Here is a 26,297-nt window from a genome sequence, read left to right as displayed (position 1 = left end):
AGATCTGACCAAGGAAACAGGGCTAGCTAACGATGGCCAAGATAGGTGGTGGTGTGTAGTATGCAGAGCGTCCCAGCGTGGATGGACAGACGGATGCTGGAGAGATGGCCCTCATTTTCTCCCTACTCCATCTGGGAAGCGCAGTAAGTTTGTGAGTGTGAATCAGAAACAGAAACACATTGGCAAGCATCCCCCTCAGAGCTCAAGCTCCTCCTACCCCCACGCTCAACTGTCCTATACTCCCTCTCCCTGACAATCCTCATTAGCAAAGGTCAAGGTCAAAGGAGAAAGTCTTCTCCCCATCCCTGCCTTGGCCTGAAGACTGAGTCTGGCTATAGAGATGCCCCATGCTCCCTTTGGTCAGACAGGAGAGGGCAGGGACCGCTGTCTTATTTATCTTGGTAAAGCCAGCCCTGAACATAAGGCCTGGCACACCAAAAGGCATTCAGCAAATGCTTATTGCATTGCAAGAGGGCCAAAGGGAAATACTCGTAGGTCAGTGCTGCAGAGCTCCTGGAAAAAACAGAACTCCAGCCAAATTCTGCTCTTCAAACTGACAGATTATATGTACAGACACGTACACATACACACACAGGCATGGAACACATTGACTACAGCAACAATCCACAAACAGGCTGCGCTGGCTTCTGTCAGGGCAGAGTGGGGGAGGAGGTGTGGAATTAATCCTTGTGAACCGCAAACAGCTGAACTTCCCAGGAGGGACTTGGTCTTTTAGACTCAGGGGAGCCCAGCAGGTAAGTGTAGGAGAGTCTTCACTCTGTGCCACTGTCCTTCAATAAAACAGAGGGCAAAGAGCTGGTCTGCTCTCCGAGGGGCTGACACTCGGCTCGTTTACTAGAAGAAATCATTTTCAAAATGAAATATGCTTTGGGGACTTTTCCTCCCAGGAAAACTCTTCCCCTTATTTCACTGAAGCTTTTTACGGATGATATCTTCTCAGCACTGAAATAGCGAGGCAGAGAATCTAATTGAGCGATGCCTCATTAAGTGAGGGATTCTACACAAAAAGTGCATTTTGAGAAAGCTGAATCTTTTAAACTTTTTGATGAAAAGCTTACTAAAAGTAAGCCCTTCACTGCCTTCACAGAATGATGAAAATATATTCAACCCTTTTTATTTTTTTTGGATGAATCAGTCATTATAAAAAAAAATAAATCAGTAATACAGAATGTCTTAGAAGCTTGTATTCAGGGCTTTTTTGCTCCTTGATTAAATGCTCCCAAATTTCTGTGCTTTCATTTCCATTTCAGATTGACATGTAATGTTTCTTTTCTTTCTTGGGATATTAACACTCCCCCTTTTCAAAGAGTAACTTCCTCTTGCTCCCTATTAATATGCTGCTTTGAAGGTGCTGTGAGTTAGGAGTTCAAACTCAGACTGGGTCTGCTGGGATTAGAAACTCAACACAGGTGATGTACATGCTGCTCTTCCCCATCTCCCTCCCCGCCGCTGGGTTTGGCGCCCTTCAAGGAAGGTGCTCCTGCATCTGGTGTCTCCCACGAAGGGCATCAGCCCATCAGTGAAATGTTCTGTCTCCTCTCACTGGATGCTAACCTAATTAGGGGCAACAGTGAGGACTGTGACCTAGTTTCTCTGTATCCTCAAAGCCCAGCCAGGGCCCGTCATACTGAGGATACACGGGATGTTTGCTTAGTGAGCCTGTGAATGTAACAAGACGAGGTGAGCTGGCTGCTCTCAGAGCCCGAGACCTGCTCCTGTGGCGCAAAGGCCACAGCCTTTTGAGCTGGGCTTTGTGGCTGTGTTTATACAGCTCAGAGACCCTGCACGCTTCTGAATTTGGCTCTGTTCCAGAGAGCTGAGGCTACTTAAGACATACCCACATGTAGTGTCTGACACCTAATTTTCTTTTTAAAACCGTGCTTTGTGTTAGCAATGTTTAAATTAAATCCCCTTAAAACTTCAGCTATGGGTCTGCAGCATCACTGTCACCGGTACAAGTGAAAATCATGGGCACTTCCCCATCTGAAAGAGTGTCTGCATCCGAAAGGAGCTGAAGTCCAGCCAGGAGTCTTACTCTCTCCTCCACCGCATCCCCAGACACCTTTCCTCAGGGCTCAGGATGACTGGACATAGTACGTGCTTCCCAACCAACAGCCTCCCTCGGAATGCAACAAGAGCCGGCCGTGTTTCAGGCACTATTTCTGCATCCGTCAAAGGGGGGATGGGAGGCCCCGTTTTGTTCTAGTCCAGCTCCAGACACCAACACCCTGCTCTGAAGGAGAACCACCTTAATCCCAGGGCCACAGTGGAATCTGAGGCCACCCCAGCTCCTCCAAGTGACCAGGAACGACCACTCCCTCTTCCCAAGAAACTCAGGCTGGACCCCCCCGCCCCGCGACCATGTTGGTCTCTGTCTAGGCCAGGCCTCTCCATGGAGGCAGACAAGCGAGAATGGGAACATGACACAAGCTGGCAGAAAGCTGGGCAAGCTCCCCACCCTCCAAATACCCCCCGCCACCCCCCACACCCCACACCCTGCCGCAGCAGCACAAAAGATGGAGTCACAGAACAGCACGGATGAGAGGCTCAGCCTGGTGCACCAGCCAGAATGCTGAAGGGAGCTTCAATAGAAAGAAAATAAACCGAAATGACTTGCAGGAAGCCTGGGGGTGGTCAGGAGAGCCCCTGGTTAAGCGAGTGATGGAATCGGCACTGAGCCAGAAGCAATGGAATGGCCCCGCTTGGAGACACAGATCAGATCATCTTACGCTTCTCCTGGGCCGACAGCCCAGTGCTGACTTCTTCAGCACTTTGTAAAGCACGTTGATCAAAGGTTCATTATTTTTTATCTGTTCCAAACAGAAAGGTAAATACAACAAAACGTAACAGGTGAGACATCAAACAACACTTGAAGGAGCCAGAATTGGGCAACTAGCAAGGGGCACCTTAAGGAGGATATGTTGTTGTGTAACTGAGCACCGGGGACTCAGTCCTCTTGCACGGCTTCCCAGCTGTTGGACCTTTCCGGGGTCCAGCCCCCTCATCTATAAAACGGGGGGTGGGGTGGGGGGAACAAGTGCTGCCTGAGGGATCTCTGTGCAGGCCGGTTTGCGGGAGAGTGCCACGTTCAGTGCCCATCTCATTCTGCCTTCGGCCGCAGAAGGCGAGGGGGCCCCGAGCGTTCTCCTTCATCCCCCTTGTCACGCGCTGGAAGGCGCCTGAACTTTACTTTGCAGTGGTGCCGTCACTAGTCCCTCAGACCCTCGTCTCCACACCTGGGCTGCATCTCAATAATTATTCTTACCAGTGACCCCAATGCATGTAGCTCCTGTGAGGGAGGGTGTCCTCACCCACTGAGAAGGGGAATCTCAGCCCTGGTCTGAACGCTGGAATCTCCCAGGAACTTTAACAAACACTGACGCCTGAGCCCCACTCTGAGAGACTCAAATGTAGTCGGTTTGGGGAGGGACTTGCGCCCACCTGGGTGATTCTCAGGTGCGGCCAGGATTGGGAGCCAGGACTCCACAACAGTGGCTCTCAAACTTTATCATGCTTCAGAATTACCTGAAGGGCTTGTTAATACAGGGCTGAAGGCAGAATTAGAGTTGTAACAATCTTTTGAGTTAATAAGCATATTGTAATAATCATAACCTGCATGTCTTTTTCCATACACATGACTGTAAACGTAGTTTCGCCCATCCCGGTACACAGATGTGCTGGGTCCCACCCGCAGAGGTTCTCACAGACCTGGTCTGAGGTAGGACTCAAGGTTTTGCATTTCTAGCAAGTTCCCAGTGTTGCTGAGGCTGCTCCACGGCATCCCACTCTGAGAACTGCTACTTTGAAACAGTGTTTCTCAACCAGGGGCACACACTGAGATGCTGAGGGCATTGCTTTCTTGCTTGCTTGTTTGAAGAGTAATACCTGAGGATTCTCAATTAAATCAGTCCCTAAGCGATGGGACCCAAGCAATGGTACTCAATTAAAGAGCTCCTCTGGTTGTGTTAGATCATGGCCAGGGTTAGTTTCTTCTCCAGAACAACAGGTATCAACCTTCATTCAAAACTAGACTTTAGATCTAAATTTTAGACCCCGTAAAGCTTGATTTAAAAAGAAAAAAAAAAAAAAGACAATTTGGGGCACCATCTCCAGAGATTCTAATTCAACACAACCTGCAGAGCTGCAATTATTTATTAAGCTCCCAGGTGATTCTGAAGTAGATGGTGTCCCAGACCGCAACTTAGGAAACTTTGCTCCAGAAGCTGACTTTGGAAACAGATCCCGAGCACAGAAGCCCTGGCCTTGGGCTCGGTCAGGAAGGGTCTGGAGGCCAGGCACCTGGAGCCACTGCCGACATGTTCCTCACCAGGGACACGAGCCTCTCTGGAGCTGACCGCAGCCTTGCAACCTACTCTGCACACAACGGCATCACCTGAGCAGCTTGCAGCGCCCTCTCCTCCCCTCCCCCGCCCCCTCCTGCTGGGCTTCATAGCTGTATAAAAACAAATCCAGCTGTCAACAACAGCTAACGCTAACCCCCATGCTCTCTCCTCTGACCTAGCCCAGGTGTAGGGTTCTAAAGAGCAGAACTTCGATGCCAGGAGTACGATTCAGCAAATACACCTTAGGAATTGGTAAAGCATATGGTACGGGGAAGAAAGAAGGCAAGTGTGGAGTTAGTCACAGGGTTCGAGTCCCAGTCATGTAATTTTGTAAAAGTGACATCTCTGAGACTTGGGCTCCTGGTTGGTAAGGTGGGGATAGTAATTCCTATTGCTCAAGGATGCCGAGAGGATGAAGTGAGATAAGAACACCAAGTGCCCAAACACTGCCAGGAAGAAACAGATGCTTAATCAGTGTGGACTCCCTTCCACCCTGGCACCGCCAAGTAAAATGCCAGAGGAGTAAACATTTCCAAAAAGAACATTAAACAGAGCGTCTTCTAAGACAGTGGAGTGTGCCCTTGTGGGATCGCTTGGCACTGCAGCAGAAATACTCATTTCAGGGAGAAAAAACTCAACACGAGGCGAAGCTACCACCACCCACTGATGTGGAAACTGAGCATCCGCTGATGCTGGGGACGATGAACTCTGGATTCTTAAGTCTGAGGCCTTCGGGACAGGGACAAGGGGACTTTAGGCTGACCCAGCAGGGATGGAGAGACAGTCCTTCTCCAGACAGGCTTACCTCCTTACTCTCCCTGCACGGACCCAGCAGGGACCTCTCACAAGAAGCTGGTGGCAGTGGGGACTGTGCCTGTCACTCTCTCCACGCCCAGGCCCATTCAGTTGAGTCACAGGGGACCCAGCTGGGCTCGGCATCAGCTCATTTTTCCCACTGTGTCACAGGATCTCAGGGCCAGTGGGCCTCAGGGTGTCCCTAACCAGTCGCTCATCCCACGCACAGCTCCTCGGGCCTCGGCTGCACTGCAGCGATGGGGAGTTCACCGTGCCCTGTGGCGGCCCTTTGGGAAAGCCTGTCTTCCACTGAACTAACACCAGTCTACCTGTGTTAATTCTCCACTTGTCTTAATTCCCCATTAGGGCCACAGAAGGCACCTGGTAATATTTCAGAGCTTTCTAGACTGTGTCTATGTCTTCCCTGAGTCACCCTTACCTCCCATCCTGCCCAGGAGCTGTGTCAGCCTGTGTTATGTTTCTTGTCTCTGCCCAGCATGCCCTCCCGGAAGGGACCCCTCCCCACTCCACAGGGAGGCTAGGCTGGGAGGAAATGAACTTGGATTTGCAGGTGGCCGTTGTCCCTGGCCATGGGGAGCCAGCCCACACACTAAAGGAAGTAGGACAGCGACAACGTGGCCTGAGCCCCTGGAATGCATATTCCCTTTTTGGCTTAGCAGGTTGATGTGGTTCTCAGACACGGGCAAACAAAAGCATCCCATCCATACACTCCTCACTCAGCCAGGGCTCTCGCAGGTCCCCAGTGCCCCTCCTTTGATTCCAGCCCTTCCCTCCTCTGGATCCTGGAGGGAGACACCCATCTGAGATCACTATACCCCAGCTGGGTCCGAGCAGAGAGGCCCACTGCCTGCCGGATCTGGACACCCCATCCGTCCATCCCTGGAGGCAGGCCAAGGCGGTGCCAGCCTGCTGGCAGCCGCGCCAGACTGGTGACTCCCATGCAGCACAAAGCCCAGCCTCTCTTCCCACGTGGGAGCTGGTACATTTATCTGGGGGACTAGTTCTCCGAGTGGGGTAATAGCCATAGGACCAGGGGGTGCTTGGTATCAACGCAGCTGCTTTTCACAACAGTGACAGCTTCCAATTACTAACATTCTCGGCACATGTGGCTCCCAGCTAGTGAAACACCCCAAGGGTGCGCCTTGCCTCTATCACATCCAACCCAGTTCCTGAAAGGCATAATGACCCCCAGCTCAGTCCTATTAAAAAAACTTAATTCCTCTGGGTCCACAGTAGCAGAAACAGCATTTTAAGAGAGTCTGGGAAGCAAAGAGATGAAGAGCATGAGCTTCAGAGTCAGAACAACACCCAAATCCTGACTCTCCAGTAACTACTTATTGAGAAAGTCGTTTCTTTCTCAGGCCTTCAGTGTATGGCCACCTCCCTGCCAGGACAAGTGCAGGGCTTGCAGACTTAACAGCAGTAAAGCACAGTGGCCAGCACGCGCTATAGCCTCTATTGCTATTAAGCTTCTGTGGCTGTCGGGATACAAAGGGACTCCTGGCTCTGGGCTGCTATCCTGTGCCTCAGTTTCTCTCTCTCTCTCTCTAAAGTCCCTTTAACTCAAATCCCACAATCCTGAAATAAAACAAACCAGAGCTGTCTCCCTCCTCCAGGACCAACTGTGAGTTTCAGCTCTCCTGTACCAACAGGAATCAGAAGGCAGATATTCCCACTTTTTTGGCTCAAGCACTTCATGAAGTTCCCTCTTGCGCTGTGCACCAAGCACTGTGCGGAGGGTTTCATGGTGCACTGGGCCGCTGCTGAGCCAGGCCTCTGCCCCAGGCCAGGGTGTGTGGGTGCTGCACGAGTCCGTCTGCGCCGACGGCACAGCCCCAGAACAGGGGTGAGGAGAAGCAGCAGCACGGTGACTGGTGCTCAGGAAGGCCAGGGGCCAGGGGTGTGGCAGCACACATGGCAGATGGAAGCTGGGGGCTGGTGAGCCTCTCCCCAGGTCAGGTGGGGATGGCTGGTGTGGTGGAAGGACCCTGCCCTGTCCCATCAGAGCACAGGAGATGGGCCCGAATGCACACTTAGCCGCAATGCCATGTTCGAGCACTTTGTACCCTGAGGCATTACTGCCATACTTACAATACTTGCTCATACCAGGTAAACTAGAAAATGTCCTGCTTTTAAAAGAATCCAACTCTGCTCATGTCCAAAAGCCAAGTCAGACTCTTGTTCACTGCACCTTCCTTCCTGAAGCCTGGGATAGAATCTGGCACAAATGATCTACCTCCATCTCCCCTGCTGCCGCAGCCATACCACCCTTGCCCTGGCTCTCCTTGGCTCCCTCCGCGCCCGCCCTGCCATCTCAGCCAACCCAAACCCTCTGGCTCCCCCAGGCTCCACACACACGCCCCCTCCTCCGGCGGCCTTTCCAGCATTGCAGCCCGTATGGTCCTCATTACCTCAGCTCCGAGCCCTGGGCCAGATCTTTGTACACTCATTGTAAATAAGTCTGTTATTTGGGGATAATCCCTTTCCCCGGCCCAGAGCGCCTCAATTTTATCCTTGCATCTCCCCAGGCTCCTCCAGGGCTGGGTACACAGCAAGCGCTCCAGAGAGACAGAAGTTTACTAGTCGATTTCTAAACAGGCCTCAGTGTGGGAAGCCCCCGCCACCAGCTGCCACAGGGCCTAATGTTCGTCCCCTGCTTCTACAAGGCTGGATGACAATCCCCGTGTTAAAAATCTCTGCAGCCAGGCACACCGGGGACTAGAGGGGGCATACCCCAGTGGCCGTCACCTGGGTGTCCTCCCACAGCCCCTCACCCGCCCTCTCACACCTGCAGTTAATTAAAGGTCACATTCCTTCAGCCTATTTCATGGCTCAGGCATAAGAAGTGCTTTTCACAGTGGGAGCTTTCAGAGAGCCCCGTGAATACAACAATAGCAGCCCTTTCAAGCAGAATGCCTCTCAATTCCACAGCTTTCTCTTTCTCGGGCTCTCTGTGCCATGGAGGCTGATTGAGAGCCTGAAGCTTTATCACCTACGGGAAGGGACCCAGTGATCACCTCCTAAACGGGGACGGGAGATGACGGCATCCCTCAGAGCCACATAATTCCACATGGAACCTTCCCCCCGCAGCGACGAACAATCCACTGCCCTGCCTGTGACCAAAGACACACATCAGCGGCGCCCAATGAATCAAACTCCCACCCCGCTCCCCCAGGAGGCTCTAAAGAAGCAAATGGTTATTATTTGGAGGGACCTTTGGGTTCTGACCAAGGACAGGAAGAGATCAGAATCTTGTGGCCTCATTCTGTAAGACAGAGACCTTACAGCAGAATTCACAAGAAACTGAGCCCAGAATTTGAGGCTGTACGAAATAAAACTCTTCTGACTCAGACAGGAGCCGTCTCCGTTTGGGATCCAGATTTAATCAGACCTGCACTGTCTTTGGCTCAGGCTTGGCTACAAAGGAGCTGACACTCTCAGAAAGGTGGGTGTTCAAGGGAAGCAAGACCCCTGACGTCGCTCACCTTTAGGTCCAGGTACTCCAGGTCTTTCTTCAGCTGGAGGTAGGTATCATCAGCCTTCAAAGGAAGCACAGAGAGAAAGAAACCCGTTATAACTTGGGTTTCCATAACTTGGAGTTCCATGAATCATTTACATGGCGCAGCATCGGGGACAAAGGACCACAGCAGACCAACACATCCAGAGCCACAGAGGAAGCGCAAATGTCTCAGGGCAGCTCGGAGCCCTCTTTCAGCATGGTAGATCTTTCCGGTCATTGTGGCAAAAGCCAGCTGGTCCCCTTATTAGTTAAAGGGGATAGTTTGATGGCAAGGAGCGGGACAGCACACATCCCACCAGAAAGCTAGGACTGCAATGCAACTGAGGCAGAGGTGATCTCCTGAGATGGGACTACAGAGGTCTACCTGGAAGAACACATGCTACACCCGGGCTTGGGTCCCATCGGTTACCAGTACTCCAATTTCTGTCATTGAACTGTGTACTGGGTCATTCCCATGCATGAAGGAAAATGGCCCACTGATTGGTGATGGGAGATGACCTGGTGGCCCAGAGAGGCCCCGCATGGCCTTGGATTTCAGAATAATAAGCACCAGCAGCCTCTGGAAGTTTCTGGGCCTCCTCGCACAGCACAGCACAGAGCCAATGTGGCCAGGACAGGAGCTAGCTCACCTATCAGCCTGACATTCTGTGGAGTTCTTCAGAATAATTAGTAGGGGACATGGGAAAGAGGAAAAGACTGCTTTTTGAGAATGTGTGCCTCCCACATGACAGATCACAGGAGCTAACTGTAAGGCAGAGGGTCGTGAACACTTAAGAAGGGCAGTCCAGGCACTACCTTCTCAGCAGAGTCAGAGGCCTCCGGCAAGCAAAGGAGAGCCGGGGCGGGGAAGGGTCTCTGTTCACAGCTCTGATGTAAAACACACACACACAAAGAAACAACTGAGACCTCCTGACAGTGCTTTTCAGCATGAGGGCCTGAGGGACCATTGCTGGGGACACTAGTGGCTAGTAAGATCTCATCTCCGTGCCTAAACTGTCCCCTTACTCATCCCTAGTTCTTTAATCAGCCCAGTCCCCTACACACTTTCTACAGCAGTAAGAAGGCCAGAGCAATGGTATTAAATAAATGTTATTTAAAACTCACCCAAATTCACAACTTAGGGTTTCTGTAAGTATTCCCTACATTCAATTTTCTAAATACATTTCCCCAGTCCCTCAGGTCCCACTAAAATAGGGCATGTAAGAAGGCGACAATCCCATCACTCTCCCCACCTGTCTTCCGCCTACTCCTGTGCAGCCCAGAGGGACTGGACCAGCATCTTCTTTTAAGCTGCTCCGGATGCTGGGGCGGGCAAGCAAGCTGCCCGGACGCTCCCTAAGGAGCTGCCTGCAAACCCAACGTCCCGGAACGTTTAGAACACTGTGCCAGAGGGATCCCGGGCAAGTCGCTTCTGCTTCTTGACCCACCGCATGTTGTGTGCTGATAATTCCTGTCCTCCCTAACCTCTCTCAGGTTACTGTGAGGTTCCAGGGAAAGGGATGTGAGGCTGCCTTGTCAACCGGCAGAGCACTCTGCCTTCTCCCCTCAGGCTGACACACACCTTTCGGCATCTCAGGAGCGCCCAAGGTGGCAACAAGGACGACAGCCAGCACAGCCCCTTAGACACGACCACACACACCAGCCTGCCAGTCACTGCTCACAGCCGAAGAAGCGCCAGTTCAGGCCCCTGCCACCGCATGCAGCCTCCTCCCCAGCCGGGCCACTGCTGCAGTGTCTGGCGATAGCATCCAGAAGCAAACAGGCAGGGAACGAGGGACAGAGCCAGCCAGCAGGTACAGACCAGAGCGTGGGCACACGGGAACGCAGGCCATTTGTCACTCCCTTGCCCCCGGGGTGGGCCCGGCCCCAAGAGAGAGCCCACCAGCGCTGACCTGGCAGGTAGGAAAGGTCAGCTGGTGTTGCAGTAACTGGCCGACGGCGAAATTTCGCACACTGGCCAGCCTGGCCTGGTGCCGCCGTAACCAGGTGAGAAGCAGCGAAAGCTGCTCCAGCTGCAGGTGTGTAGACACATCACGAGGAAATTAGCCACCGCAGGAGCACGACGCTATAATTACTCTTCGCCCCGTGCCGGGACCGCACTGATGTGACACCGTTAAGTAATTACTGCATTAATTCTGTCATTAGCACAAATAAAGGCACTGGGAGAAAAGGAGCTGCAGAAAGGACTCTTTTCCAGAAAACTACCGCCAACAGTGCACCCTCACCCAGACTCACACTCGGAAGACAGTTAACTAATCAAAGCCAAGACCAGGAGAGGAACTAACAGGAGAAAGGCAGGAGGCTGGAAAAAGCTGCCCGGAAGAGAAGAAAAGCCCACATTCTCTTCTACTTCCCCAAGCTCTTCATTAGATCTGGGAAGGACCCAGTGCTGGCTGAGGGGCTCTGGGCAGGTCATTCAGCTTCTCTGAGCCTCAGTGTTCTCATCTCTAAAATGGGGGTTGAGAGCCACCCTGCAAACCACATACGACTGGCTCAGGGGGGAACATGGATGAGATCAGCCCTTTGCAGACTGTCTGAGGCCATTCACCTGGAGGGGGAGATGAAGCCCCGCTTACCGATTTTCCGTGTAAACTGGGAGCGCTGACAGTGTGGGTCATATAACCCAATGAGGGCATGGAGCGCCGGTCCACGTGAGAGGAATTCTGCAGGCGGGGAAACGAGAAGTCACACTGAGGGCCGGGCAAGGGGGCCAGGCCCAGGACCTCCGCCACTCACGGCCAGGGCAGCCTACCACATGCCACTCCACCTCCCTGAGCCTCACTCCTCATCTGTAAAATGGGCAAATGCACCTTTTTCATCAGGTTATAACAGTGATAAACTGAGAGCCCCCTAAAGAGTTAAAACTTAAGTTGGGTTATAGTAAATAATTAAACTGATTGATCACTGACAGCTTTTCCTGCCTTCCAAGCTGCAAGGAAGCAGATTTCCAGTTTGTGTGGCCCCATGCAGGTTACTCAGCTCTTAATGTCTCAAGAGTTCTTATCTGTGAAACGGGCATAATAACAATACCTACTTCTTGTGAGACTTAAAGTCTTTAGCACTGCATCTGACAGCTAAAAGTGCGGCATAAGCATTAGCTACCATTATTGCAAGTTGCTCAAATTTGTGTTCAAACCCTTTGAGGTTGCCAGTGCCCTAATGCGGGGCCCTGGCAGCTGGGCAGGACTCCAGGGCCTCACCTTGGTGGGATGGCCCCATGCCTTCCTGGGAGAACTCCCCAGAGAGATGTCCACACTCCTCCTCTGGTCGGGTGGCTTCACAGTGACCCTCTCTGCTGGCGTGTGTGGCCGCCGGGGTGGGAAGACCCTCGGGGGTCCCGGGGGAGGGATGTCCGAGGGAGATGGAGGCACTGAGATGGAGCGGGGCACCTCCAGCATGCTCCTGCTCCGGCCCTGGTCGGTGAACTCTGGGGAGCCCGCAGAGATGGGTGCCGTGGGGCTGCCATGCCGGAACTGCTGTCGTTGCTGCCACTCGTAGAGCTGCCACACGGTGCCATCCCGATGTGCCCGGCGCTCCTCATTCGACATCTTCAGGTGGCTGGCTCGGTCCTGGGCATACTTGTAGTCACTCGGCAGGTTGCGGGGAGGAGGTGAGGAGCTCCCCGAGGGGTGCCGGGTGCTCCTGGGGAGAGTCTGGTAGTTTTCTGGGAAGGACAGGGACTGGCTGGGACCCTGGCGAGGAAGGGTCTGGTCCAGGGGCAGGCTGAGGAGAAAGGAGGATGGGTAAGATGACCGGCAAGGGTCTTCCAGGCTTCTGGAAACACAGCTAAGTTAGTAAACAAAGCCAGGCAGGTGAGCGAGCCCCGTACGAGCCCCAAAAGAGAATCGAAGCAGACATCCAGGACTTTCATCTCTTGGCAGAGAACTCCAAAACCATTTTCCCCTATCAGCCTTAGAGTGTCAACCCTCTGCTAGGCCAGCTCGGCTGCCCCACGCCCATCACTTCGAGTGTAGTATGATGAACCCTGCCTTCTCCCACCTGACCCCAGGCAGCTCCTTGGGTGGCTGTGCATGTTTCCAGGAAGAATCTCACAATTCTCCAGCTCACCAAGACTTCCCCTCTGCTCGGTAACTGAACACCAAGTTCCAGAGGTTCCCAATGGATACCTCTAGATACCAGGAGCTGATACGAGTTCCTTCCTTTTTCTGCTCTCTAGTCCAGATACTGATTAATGACGCCTCTCACCCCTGACAACTCTGAGACTGTCTTCACTAATTCCACAGTCAAGTGCTCAGATCCAATCACTCCCATGCTCCATAAACTTACGGAGCTCACCCCACCCTCACTTATTCTCCAGTGACAGCGGACCGTGCCTCTCCCACAGATGCCTTCTGCACTGCCGCAGGCCTCGGGGTTCTGGCTCTGCTCTGACCCGGTTACTGTATGTATGTACGGTCGGTAACTTTTCTGAGGCCCTGTGTTGCCATAACCTTTTCATACTTGCACAACATCTCTTTCCCAGCCAGCTGTAAATCCTTGCAGGGCAGGAACCATGTCTCATTCTGTGGTATTGTCTAAGGTCTGAGAAAGTCTTGATACGTAACCAGCCCTTCAACAAATCCACCAGCACACAAAAGCTGGATACAACAGTGGACACCACAGCCAACCAGCCATCTTATTTTGTGAAAGAGAGATTCAGCAAAGGGCAAAGCAGAGAGTTTTATTCAGCCTTAAAAGTCAAACCTGAGAGGCAGCATGATGTTATAAAAAGAGAACAGGTGTTGGAATCAGACAGGCCTGGGCTGGAATCCTGATTCTACCTTTAGTTACCAATTTTATCTGACAAACTTCTATACAGCGCTCACCACGAGCAAGGCATTGTTCTAAGCCAGTGCTACTCAAGGCAGTCCGTGGGCCACAGCCTCAACACCACCAGGGCGCCGGTGAGATGTGCAGGTCGTCTGGCCCCCACCCCAAACCTGCCCGTCAGAAGCTCTGGGGGCGGGGCCCAGCCGCCTGCGTTTTTTTAACAAGACCTCAGGTGGCTAATGTCATAATTGTTCTAAAACTGTTCTGTTTTAAAATGGATCTCATTTAATCGCTCCCCAGCTCTATGTTCTCGGGTGTCATTTACGACCTTACTTTCATACTATAAAATGGGGACGCTAAGAACCACTTAATAGATTGTTGTGAGGATTAAAAATAGTTGCCAATCAAAAGTGGTACTTTCATTTTGCCAGGCTATCTCAGTCAGTAGAGCGTGAGACTTAAAAACGGTAGCTTTCTTCTGGCTTGTTATTGTTACCTCTGCAATTCTAAGGAGTAACGCTGTGATCTCTTCAACTCAGACTTAATGTAGTGTGTCTGTCTAGCTTGTTTCCTTGCCACTAGGTGGCAGGGTTTGCTACTGATTTTTCCAGAGTCCTCGGCCACCCGTCTCAGCAGTGATGGCAGCAGCACAAACCAGGCTGGTGGCATCCCCTGGGGAGCTTACTACTTTACTAACTTTGTTCACTCTGCCTGAAGCAAAATGCAAACTATGCAAAGTCTGCCCTATCTGTGCTCCCACATCCCCTCAGTCTGGCTCAGCCGCCCGCTGGCGCCTGCCTATGTTGTCCTGCGGTCAGAGTCCCCGCACCTGACAGTGCCCCCAAGCCCTCAGCCATTTGGGAGAAGTCTGAAGATCCCAGGGCAAGGGTGAGTGCAGGCTCCAGAGGAAGGACACAGGAGGTTGGCCGGGCGGTAAACTGAGGCAGAGAACCCCCTGGGCGCCGGCACAGGAGCCCCCAGAGCACCTTTGCTCCTGATGGCAGATCCAATGGCTGTCCCCCAGCTCCAGCTTTACCCTCAAACAGTGCTCAAGGTCTCTTGCCCTCATACCCTGCTCTGTGGCTGTGGGGCCTCCCTTTTCCAAAAGGCACCAAACCAAACGGGATATTCTGATACAACCACTACAAAACAGTTACATCAAAAAGTAAAACAAAGTTTTATAACCAATTACTTATTCAGCAGATATTCCTCACCCTAATTTCCATATCAATCATGCAGGACTTTCACTTTCTACCCTGCACTTCACTGTGATGTCTGAGTCCCTGATTCCATCCCCACTCTGCCTTTTTATTTTATGACTTTGGATTAAACATGGTGGGGGGGTGGGATAGAAGGCTAGAATTTCTAAACAATCTCTTAGAATGTGTTAGATTCTAAAGGTTCATCAGTCTTCCCCCCTGCCCCATGAACCACCATTCTTAAGGAGTTTAATGATGTGAACATACAATACGTATCTCCAAGTACTGAAATAATAGAAACAATTCCTTGTGTGGTCTACAGCCACAATATAAGACTCTAATACAGTCCAAATAACCCTCCCCCCAGGTGCAACGTGCTCATTGAGATCAGCCAAGTCTTAATCATGCACAAAGCAGAGATACCCATCTTCTACATTTTCAAATGGAGGAGGTTCCCTTCTTAAGCAGACAGGTCTACTTATTACTTGACTTTAAGAGATTTCAAATATATCTTTAAGGAAAAAAAAAATAACCCACGTCTAGGAATGTAAGGGGCGTTCCTTTCGAGAGACAAGCGACTGCTCAGAGACTGAGCACTTCGCTTACTCAAGAGACTGATGGCTTTCTTCTCCAAAGGGCAGTCCCTGCTCTGCCTTCAAGCCCTCACTTCTGCTTTCCAGCCCACTGAGAAGCACTTCTACCACTAGACGGAATTTCTCCTCACCATGAGACGCTCCAAGGTCAATGAACTGCTTTCATTCACAGACCTAATGTCGCCCTTAGATAAGAATGGCTCAAACTCCCAGCTCACCTCCTAGGAACAGTCCAGCGCCTTCCTTAGCCACCTCTGACCTCCTGGCAGTTGCCTTCTCATCCTTCAGCTCCCCGATGTGCACCCCCACCCCCAAACACAGACCACTGTGTGTAGCAGAATAATGCAGGTTTGTGGGCTGCCGGAAAGTTACGTAGAGACATGTCACACTCACTAAGTTCTAATGGCATTAGCAGTCACACGGCTTTTGGGATTCCTTTCTGTGCCTGCCTCTTCCCTGCCGCCACCATTGTAAATAATAGTGCCGTACCAGGTGGTTGTTGATACCTTCCCATTCATATCAGTGGCTTTCACAGGCCTTCATAATTAAATCCAAACTCTTCTGCGGGAAATGCAGCCTCACCAGGGTCTAACCCTTGCCCTGCCTGTGTGCCTCTACTTCTGGTTTCTCCTGCTTTTGTCTCCCCTAGCCAGCTCCACAGTGACTTCAGTTCCTAAGAGTCGTTACATATAAGAGGAAACGAAATGGCTAACTTATGTGTTCTCTTTGACCACACTGTCTTCTCTGCAGGATCCCTCTTCTGCTGCTAACTTTTTTTTTTAAGACGTTTATTTATTTTTAAAGAGAGGAAGAGAGGGAGAAAGAGAGGGAGAGAAATATCAATGTGTGGTTGCATTTCAAGCACCCCCCTTCTGGGGACATGGCCAGCAACCCAGGTCCCAAGGCATGTGCCCTTCACTGGGAATCAAACCAGCAACCCTTCGGTTTGAAGGCCGGTAGTCAATCCACTGAGCCACACCAGCCAGGGCTTCTGCTAACTTCCAAGTGTTGGGGTACCATTTACATGCTGATTGCCCCTGATTAGCAGGTCCAACCAGCCCTCAAACCTCAACATCACAATCCATATCCAACTGCCTACCTGACGTCTTCCCTTGTATAGCTAATAGGATTCTCAAACTTCTATGTCCAAAATGGGAAGCCTGATTCCCACCCCCCTAAACTTGTTTCTAAGACTTCCCCATATCAGAACCACCCACTTATTCAAGTCAAAATTCTAAGGATCCTTTTTCCTCCCTTTCTCTAATCCTGCACACCCAATTCACTGACAAGTTTTGCTTTTAAGACTTCAAATCCATTTCTGCTTCCTTTGTCACCATTCCAGACTACCACAATAGCCTCCTCCCCAGACATAATCACATTACGTCATCTACCTGCTTAAAACCTTCCTGTGGTCCCCCCTGTTGCTTTTTCAAATAAAGTCCACATTCCTTATACTGGAACATGAGGACCTGCATGATACAACCCCAGCTTGCCAACCTCATTCAGCACCAAGAATAGCAGCCTCCCTCCCCTGCATCCTTGAGCATTTGCTTCCGTTTTCACCAAGACACAGAAGGTGAACAAACAAAATCGACACCTGGTCAGTCTCAAGTGAGAATGGGAAGTTATCTCAGCTACAACACACAAGGCCTTCCTTCTCCTGGTCTGTCCCACAACAATGTCCACCAATTGCTGAGGGCGGGGAGCGGGGTCCACGGTGAGTTCTCCACCATCCACCCTCCCAGCTGCCCAGCTGGACCAGACTAAAGAGGTTACACAACCCACGCGTCCACACCACGCCCACACACTAGAAAATAGGCCTCGGCTAGTCTGCTAGGAGCGCCCCTGCCTCCACAGCCCACAGGAGGAAAGTCTGGAGCTCACCAGCAGGAGCGGGAGAGGGAAGTCTGGCGTTTTAGCACATGTTTATCGGGCCTGCGGCAGACTTGGTCTGAGTGCAGGCACTTCCCCGGAGGCCCTTCCAGCCTGTGGGGAGCTTTCCGAACACCCTGGGGCTTTGCTATCACCTCTCCAGTCAGTGGTTTGTTTCCTAAGCCTGAGGATGGCGAGGGGAATTTGCTGTCTTCACAATGAAGACAAAACGGTGGCTTTTGGGGGTAATGGAAGCTAAATGACCCTAAAATCTTCAGTTCATAAATATGTCCTAATTAAGCTAAAATAATAAAATACAGACAGTGCTATGCAAATAGCAAGAATACGTGTGCTCTAATTAAAAACCACTTGAAGGAATGGGTATGATAAAGCCTAATGTCAGCAGTGACGAAGCGCTACTTTGTGCCTGAGCTTAAAAATGGGTCTGTACTTCCTCTAGTTTCTACACCTACCCGCCGGATGCAGAGAAGGAGCAGTGTAACAGGAGGAGAGGCCTTACGATGGCAAAGCACACTCCCTGGGGAGCGAAGAAGCCGCCTCATGTTATCTGGAGTGGACTTGAGAGGCTCCCACACCCCGGTCTGACCTCTGGCTTTGCCCCTTATCTGTGAGCCCTGGGTAGTTTCCCTCACTTCTCCCAGCCTCAGTTTCTCTGTAAGCGGGGACTGTCATCCCCTCCTTGCAGGATTGTTACGGGCATTTTTAGAGATAACGGAGGTAGAGAGTTTAAGGCCAGTGTTACCCAGCTTGGGCTGGGTAAATGACAGCTACTGTTATTTTGTTATTATGCTCATTGGTGGCAACGACCTTGAGTCTATTACTGACCTCCTGCCGTCCCCCTTCTGGGACTTCGCCCAGTGCTCCACCTGGGCCAGGCTGCTCTTCCTCTGGCTGTGCTTCTCATGGTTGGTCCTGGGAAGAAAGGCCCTCTGGTATCCGCCAGTCCCGTTCTGCTCTCCTGGGCCATACGCGATGCCATTCTTCTCTGCCCGCTGGGGCTGTGCCTGCTGGCCTCTCGAGCCACCGGGTAAATCCACGTATAAGGCATCTTCCTCGACTGGCGAGTACGGGGACCTGGACTTGCTCCTGTCCCTCTTGCCCTCCACTGGGTGGGAACGGTACCGTTCTTCCTCTTGTCCCCGCCCCTCGAAGCCAAAGGAGTCCTCATGGCGGCGATGAGGACAATCCCTCGTGTGTCCGGGTCCCATGCGGCCACACTCACGACAGGACTCTGCATGGTTGGCCTGGGGGACTGCCTGCCGCTCCAGCTTCTCCATGTCCCTGCAACGACAGCAGTATATTCAGTCCGTTCCAGACAGTAGAGCTGGGAACTAAGACCCGCAAAAGAACACACTTTACACTCAAATTCCCTCCAGGCCTTTGCATGGCCTGTTCCCTCCGCCTGGACCACTTTTCATGCCCCGCCCTCACTCCACCCACTTACACTTCTACTCCTTTGGAATTTGACTAAAATGCCACCTCCTCTGGGAAGTCACCCCAGCCACACACACCCAGGCTAGATTGGAACCTTAACTGATTCCACTGTCACACTAATTGCACTGGATCATAATTGCATGTTTATTCATTTAGAGACCAAGTAGACTAAGAGTTCCATCAGGTGGGAGGCCCATCTTGCCAAGCATCATATGTCCAGAACTTCTGCGCAAAGACTGGTGCAGGATAGGTGCATCTATAAATACTACTGAATGAATAAATGACCCACATCACACCCTCATGCTTTTCCCTACTGCTATCTCTCTAGCTGTCTTGGGGCAGTCCAGCTCGGATAGAAGGCTCCTGGGCCCCGGATCTCTCCCACTAGCTGCTAGCACAGCCCCAAGAACAGCAGCAGCATAAGTAAGATTCCTCCAAGACAGTGAGTAGACAATAGGCACAGCACCTTCTTTATATGACCACTTATCTATCATTCAGGAAACTGTTCAAACAGGAATGCACAAAAACACTGATCTAACAACACAGGCACAGAGAAAATAAATGATTTGCCCAAGGTCACACAGCTGGAAAAGAGTGGAGCCAGGGCTTAATCCCAGGCAGGCTGCAGAGCCCGAGTGTGTTCGCCACTGCTCCCTACTGCCTGTCCACAGGCATGCCCACGGCCTACATGTGTGCAGACCTGGAAATTGTAAAGGAGAGGGGGTGGTGGGGCTGGAAGGTCAGGGTGTGAAGGGTTCTGGGGCACAGGGAAGTAGTCCTCTCTCATGGCCCTTCTCCCACTGTAAGCTGCCTCGTTCCACCTCTGTGGGGCAGGATCCTGGGGATGTCTGCATCCCCGCTACTTGATACCAGGGACACAGCAGCGGCTCCACAAGCTTTGCAGAGTTTAGATAGGGGAGGCAGGTGAAGGGAATAGACTCCGGCCCAAAAGGACCAGAAAAATTGCCAGGAATCCTCGGATGGGGCAGCCAGTCTACTTGTACGCCTGGGTAGAATGATCCTGGCCTTCGGATCCATCACTCCTCAAACGACCAAGCCAGAGAGTTCTCCGTTTCAACATGAAAGCATACGACGGAAGCGCTGCTGCATTCACATCTATGTGGCCAGACCCCAGCTGCCTCCACGACAACCTCAGCTCCTCAGCCACCTATCATCAGCACAGAGTCAGGGCAGAACCAGTCCAGCCTAGGAGCTAAAACTAAGTGAAAGTGTTCACAGAAAGTGAAAATACAACCCCTAACATATGGTCTCCTTTTTATTGTCTCCAGGCCTGACTGTTGGCCTTAACTTGGGCAAGGAAAACTGAGAAAAGCAATCCCTCATCTCCCTGTTCATGTGCTCATGACTCTTCCATAAAAACCCAAAGCTGTCTGGGAAACAACAGCAGCAACAAACTTTGGACCTCCTTTTATACTTCACTAGGGGGCATCTTTGCTGCCACCTCCTATACCTTCACATTAATAGCATTTCCATTTTCACTTGGGGATCACCCTCCCTCACTCTCAGTCCATGTGGTTCAGGTGCTGCTGACTCTACTAGTCCCTGTCCAGCTGAGGCTCCAAAGTCTCAGTGATTGGTTGAGGGGCTGACACATGACCTAATCCAGGCCAAATTAGAGTTAGCCCTGGGACATCGGTTGGAGCTGGTCTTGAGCTGCTACAACTACATGGACAGTAGCTATTCGAAAATAAAAGCAACGCCAACAAAAGCAGACAAAAAGAAACAATCCTAAACACTTGGCCTGAGCTCCTAGATTTAGCCGTACCTAAACCAGATTTATCCTCAGACTTTCTGGTTGTGAACCAATAAATTCTCTTTCTCATTTAAGCTAGTTTGAGTTTGGTCTTTGTTACTTATAGTGGGGAAAAAAATCTTACTATATATCATTTTATAAGGACATATTTAGAGGGTAATCTCTGTGGACCCTTCCATCCCTGACGTGTAGTGGGTCTGTACCTCCAGCAGTAAGAATATATAGGAAGTATTCAGGTTTCTACACTTCGAGAAAAAGCTATTCTTACCGTAAATTTATAGACGGACAGCTCTTTTTCACAATGCACACATTGTACGTTTTAACTGTCTTTCCGTTCTACCTTTAATCCTCCCTAACTGTGTCAGTGTAGCCCCAACCAGTAGCCTGCAAGTTGCCTAAGTTGGCCTTTTTCTCCTTTACTCTTTCTCACATTTGGGAAACCATCCATGGAGGACGTGCTAAGGCTGCTGCCTGGAAGATTAAAACTCTGGCCGCCCTCTCGGTCACTGCCCGGCCCAGAAGCCGTATAACCTGGTGACTCCATTTGTGAGACCTATGGAACTGCACCTCCCTGTTAGTCACACCCCAAAGATAAACAGCACTTTGTCATACAAGCTAGATTGTAAAGCAAATATGCCACCCACGGTATGACAGACGGAAGGGAAAAGGGCCTCCCTGACGCCAGGACCCAAGGACTGTGATACAATGTCTCAGCACAACCAAATGTCATGTGGATTTTTCATTCTTTCCTAATCAACTACCATGAATTCACTGAACACCTATACATCCCCACTGGGGTGGGCACTTGAGGGTATAAGAAAGTGATATAGAAAATAGCTTTGCCATCGAAGCCAGCGATCCTAACGCCCAACTTAATCATGGTGATGTTTAATAATGTCCTCATAAACTGATTCCAAATCATGGAGTGCGCCAGGCTTTTCTAACCTTGGAGCTAACATATAACTATAAACCTTAGGCCTTACTGCATGTGTACAGAGAGCACACGCCCTTGTATATGCCAGTACTTTCTGAAAATAAATTTGATAGGGAATGACAAACCCTTTTCTTCAGATTAATACCAGCGTTTACTGAAAAACAAACCTTTGCAGGGGTGTCCAACCTTTTGGCACCTCTGGGCCACTCTGGAAGACGAAGAGTCGTCTTGGGCCATACATTAAATACACAAACACTAATGAAAACTGATGAGCAAAAAAAAAAAGAAGAAGAAGAAGAAGGTCTTAAGTAAATTTATGCTTTCGTGTTGGACCGCATTCACAGCCATCTCAGGGGGCACGCAGCCCGCAGGCCGCGGGTTGGACACCCCTGCTTTAACAGGGTAGCTGAAAGAATCGTAGTCTGGCAGCTCTCTAGGCCCTAAGGCTTGAGGCTATGAACAACTTCTAACCCTGTGGCTGCTGAAATGCATAGAAGATCCCTTTGTGCCCAGATGTTCAGACTACAGTTACAGGTAAAAAAGAGGACCGTAACCCTTCCTACTCCCCCACCTCACCTGACCTCAACATTCAATTCTCTAAGTTATAGGCTATAAGGCAAAAATCCCTGTCTCCTTGTAGTCCCAACAATTTAACACAAGAACTCTCAAATCCGAAGACCTGTCACAAAATAGGTTTGCAATGCTCGATTTAGCACAGTGGTAAGTAAGAACGGGGCACCCTCGGCTGTCAGGGACTGTCGTTCAGAGAGGCGGCCGTGCAGGGCATAGGCGTGTAGGTGAGATGACACAAGCCTTTCCCGTTCAGGTCATTATCATCACTGGAAGCACCTGGAATCAGTTACTGTTCAAAATGCAGACACTCCTGACATTCGGTGACCATTTGGGCCACTTCTCGAGCACAGCAAACCCAGAGTGCACAGGAGGTACAGCCAGTCAGACCTGGATTCAAGTTCTGGCGCTGCCCCAATATAAGCTGGACGCCCTCGAACAAGTCCCTAACCTCTCTGGGTTCAGGTTCCTCATATGCAAAATGAAGACAGCAGCTCCTGCCTACCTGGGTTATTGGGAGGATTAAAAGGGACACTACACAGAATAAGCACAGCATGTGCCCAGCACACAGTGTGCCTTCAAATACAAATGTGTTGACTCCAGCATCTATTCTCTCCTCCTTCTTTATCCCAGTTTTTTCAAAGGAGCAATGCACTCGGCAAAACACTTCCATTTCCCAACCTCCCTTGCAACTGAGGGTGATGATGTAACATAGATCTGGCCAATAAGATGTACAAAGACATCTTAAAGCCTTTTATAGAGGGCACATTTAGCTGGTTGGGCCAACCCTTCCCTGCCTCCTGCTTGGAATTTAGACTCTGTGCTGAAGAACAAAGTGACAAAACTGAGAATGAAAACCACCTGTCAGAACCTGGGTAGAAAGTAGGAGCCCGGACTCCTCATGGCCACTATACCAGCCTGGATTCCTGTTACGTGGGAAAACTGAAACCCACTTTGAGTATGCCACCCTAAATTGGGTTGTTCTATGACTAGCAACAAAAGGCAGTCCCTAACTGCTCTGGGGGCTGAGCTTTTTATTTGCAGGGTTTGAACCCCACCATTTCAGCACGTCAAAGCAATGCTATATGACTGCTTTAAGCAAATTCTTGTTTTGCCCTGCAAGTGGGAAGAGAACACATCTCAGACCAGGGATACTTTTCTCTTACTCCTTTTCTTCACAAGAAATTGAAAGGTTACGTCATACTAAGCAATTGTGCACTGATTTTCATTTTATTCTGATCCCAAACCTTTTATTCTCACCAGGAAGTAAGGAATAATATTTCCCTCTTAATGCTAAATGCACACCCCCCACACACATTAGAACACACTCAAAGACTCGCATGGGCAGAGGAAGCACAACCTGTAGCAGCACTTGGGTGGAGCTTGGTCCTGTTAGCAGATGCAGCCCTCCCGCGGCAATCGCTCTGGCAGACCCCTGCTCATTCCCCTTACCTAAATGACCAAACTAGCTGCCCAAGAACCAGGGCCAGGCCACTGATATTCTTGGAGAGTCTGGTCTGAGCCAGGTCAGGTGGCAGAAGTCCTGTCCTGGGAAACCAGCTCAGCCTGTGCTGACAGATGCCGAGTCCTGAGCACTGACCCTCAGTCTCAAGAGGCCGGTGAGCCTAAAAGCCAGGACCCACCCTGGGCACAGTCCACAGACCTGCACAAAGGGTAAAAGGGAAAGGGACTCAAAGTCTCTAGGGAGCCCAAAGTCAGGCTTGCTCTCTTGAATTAGTTCCTAGCATGTGAAGAAGAAAGTGACTGGGGAGAAATGAAGACAGGAGTTGGTTTCTTCTTTTCCTCAGAGTTAAATAGGTCAGTCCCCCTGGGAGGGGGAAAGATACCTGGCGACCTTTCATGCTCAGCTCTAAATGAACAATAGAGGGCCTGGCAGCTCTGACCATGCACTCCCCTGTTCTCCAGGTTGTCCTCCCCTAGAGGAGAGCAAGGCTGAGGAACAAATGAAACACCAGACGGCCAAGCTGAGGTGCCTCTTGCCCCAGCAGAGTGGCGATGGCAAAGTTCCTCGTGAAGCTTTAGGGACTGATGAACAAGACACCCAAGAAAGGAAAGGTCTTCTATGGCAGCCAGCTCTCCTCACTTTGTTTTCTCCTGCCTGGAGAACCCCTCCCTCCTTCCTTCTACCTGAGCAAGCTGTGCTCGGCTGCCCCAGCTCCCCGGAGCTCGTCTGCAGTTCTGGCCCTCGCCGAACTCATTCACTTTCCATCTCCCTAGATGGTAGCCACAGTTCTGGGTCATCCATCTTTTGGGACCAACGCTTGGTTATTATTACCATATGGTAGGTCCTACTGTGTGCCACAAACTTGACATAGCACATCTCTAATCTCTACAGATGGCCTGCAAGGTCAGTACTGTCAAGCCCAGAGAGGCTGAGGGCGCTCCCATGAGAAATGATCCCTACTGAAGGATGGGGACAATGGCAGCAACAGACATCTCTGACTGCGCACTCACGCACTGCAAAGCCCTGAGTCAAGTATGTTATATATGTGACCCCTTCTTATCATCGCACAAACCCACAAGGCTAGAGATCGCATGACTCCTTCATGACAGATAATGAAAGTGAAGCTCAGAGAGGTTAACCATCGGGCCCTGGATCATGTAACCAGTGACATAGGCAGGACCCAAACCCCATCTGATCCAACCCCAAAGCCTTGCACCTGGCTGAAAACCACGTCTATGAATTACTTCTGCCAAGGGCCCGGGGGCTCATCCAACCTCAGATGTTCCTGCTGTGCTTCACCCAAAGTGATCAGAATTTGGATGGCCAAATATTTAGTTTTCTTAAGAGACTGCAAACAACCAGAAATATTGGGGCCATTTCTGAGGAGACTCATTCCCCACATACCAATCCCACAATGGTGCTCTGACTGCTCTGAAACACCCCAAGTCCTTATTTGAACATCTTGCAGGTCAAGTTTTGATCGCTGTTTTGCTCATCTATCCACCCGCCCACTGCCCAGCCAGCCAAACACTCATGCACCTGTTCATTAACTGAACATGTACTATGTATCAGGCACCGTTCTCATTTTCAAGGAGCCTACCGTCCAGTAGGGGTGACAGTCAGAGAGCAGGCCAGCATAATTTTAGCATAAAAGGTTTATGCATAAGGAATGACAAGAGTGCTACAAACGGGCCCCTAACACATAGAAGGGTCACAGGAGGAAGAAATACTGGGTTGGCTAAAAAGCTCATTTGGTTTTTTCCATACGATGGTTCTAGTAAGCACTTAGTTTTCTTTAACTTCATTTAAAACAATTTTTTTAGATTGCATTGAGACAGTGGTCATATCAGTGTGCACTTTTTTAAGCCAAAATTGGAGAATTTCTGTGTAGCCATTTTAATATTGAAAATGGAAGAAGATACACAACATTTTCAGCACATTATGTTTTATTATTTCAAGAAAGGTAAAAATTCAACTGAAACACACACAAAAAATTTGTGCAGTATATGGAGAAGGTGCTGTGACTGATCGAACATGTCAAAAGTGGTTTGCGAAGTTTCCTGCTGGCGGTTTTTTGCTAGATGATGCTCAACAGTCGGGTAGGCCACTTGAAGTTGATAGTTATCAAATTGAGACATGGTATAATCATCAACATTATACCATGTGGGAGATAGCTGACATACTCAAAATATCCAAATGAATGAAGTTACTGGTGAAAATGAAAATGTGCCTTTTACTTTACGGAAAAACCAAAATAGACGTTTTGGCCAATCCAACGCATCTAGTCTGAGGTCTGGAGGACGTGCTGAAGTCGTCCTAATAAGGGCGAGGGCTGGGGGCCCGCTGAGCAAGGCCCAGCGGGATGCTAGTGCCTCCCGAGATGGACCCCTATCTCCCTCCCAGATGCCGTCAGTCTATTCTACTCCCTGCTCTCCTGGATTTGGCCATGCTCCCCAGTTTTTCTTTCTTGAACAAACCAAGCTCATTCTTGCCTAAGGTGGTTGTAAGTGCCATTCCTTTTGCCCAGAACACTCTTCCTCAAAGGTCTGCCTATGTGACTGGCCTCACACACCCACACGTTCTCCATATAGAGAAGCCTCCCCTGACCACACTACTCCCTACCCTCTAGTCCCCACACCCTCTCACCCCATCACCCTACTGTACCGCATCTTCATGCACAGATCATGATAGAAAATCATCTTGTTGATCTGTTTGCCTGCTTTGGTCTGTCTCCTCCATTTCTACCCGAGAACACGTGGGACTTTGCCTCTCTCTTGAATACAGCTGTATTTCTCAACATCTTTAAGAGTCTGACACAACAAAATGCCCTCAATAAATATTTGTAAAATAAAAGACTAAATGGATGAATGCATGAACAAATGCACCCAATTCAGGAAATTCAGTATAGTTGGGGCATAGAGAATGGGGAGTGGCAAGATATGGTCCCAGAGATATCTTGTAAGGA

At 50.5% G+C, this 26,297-nt stretch overlaps 1 protein-coding gene across 2 annotated transcripts in view; it reads right to left on the bottom strand.

Annotated features, from left to right (window-relative positions):
- Positions 1 to 26,297, bottom strand: part of PLEKHA7 (pleckstrin homology domain containing A7) — a 198,102-nt gene that overhangs the window by 25,357 nt on the left and 146,448 nt on the right. For both annotated transcript variants that reach the window (XM_054586037.1, XM_054586036.1), the window contains exons 10-13: positions 17,981 to 18,436; positions 11,901 to 12,423; positions 11,277 to 11,363; positions 8,666 to 8,719 (exon numbers count right to left, since the gene is read on the bottom strand). In XM_054586037.1, the coding sequence (XP_054442012.1) occupies positions 8,666 to 8,719; positions 11,277 to 11,363; positions 11,901 to 12,423; positions 17,981 to 18,436 (1,120 nt within the window). The remainder of the gene's footprint in view (positions 1 to 8,665; positions 8,720 to 11,276; positions 11,364 to 11,900; positions 12,424 to 17,980; positions 18,437 to 26,297) is intronic.

Source organism: Pteronotus mesoamericanus, unplaced genomic scaffold (assembly GCF_021234165.1).
Source record: "Pteronotus mesoamericanus isolate MK-2021 breed Mesoamerican mustached bat unplaced genomic scaffold, CSHL_Meso_final contig_90, whole genome shotgun sequence".
In the NCBI taxonomy this organism is placed as follows: domain Eukaryota; kingdom Metazoa; phylum Chordata; class Mammalia; order Chiroptera; family Mormoopidae; genus Pteronotus; species Pteronotus mesoamericanus.
This window is presented reverse-complemented; position numbering and strand designations above follow the sequence as displayed.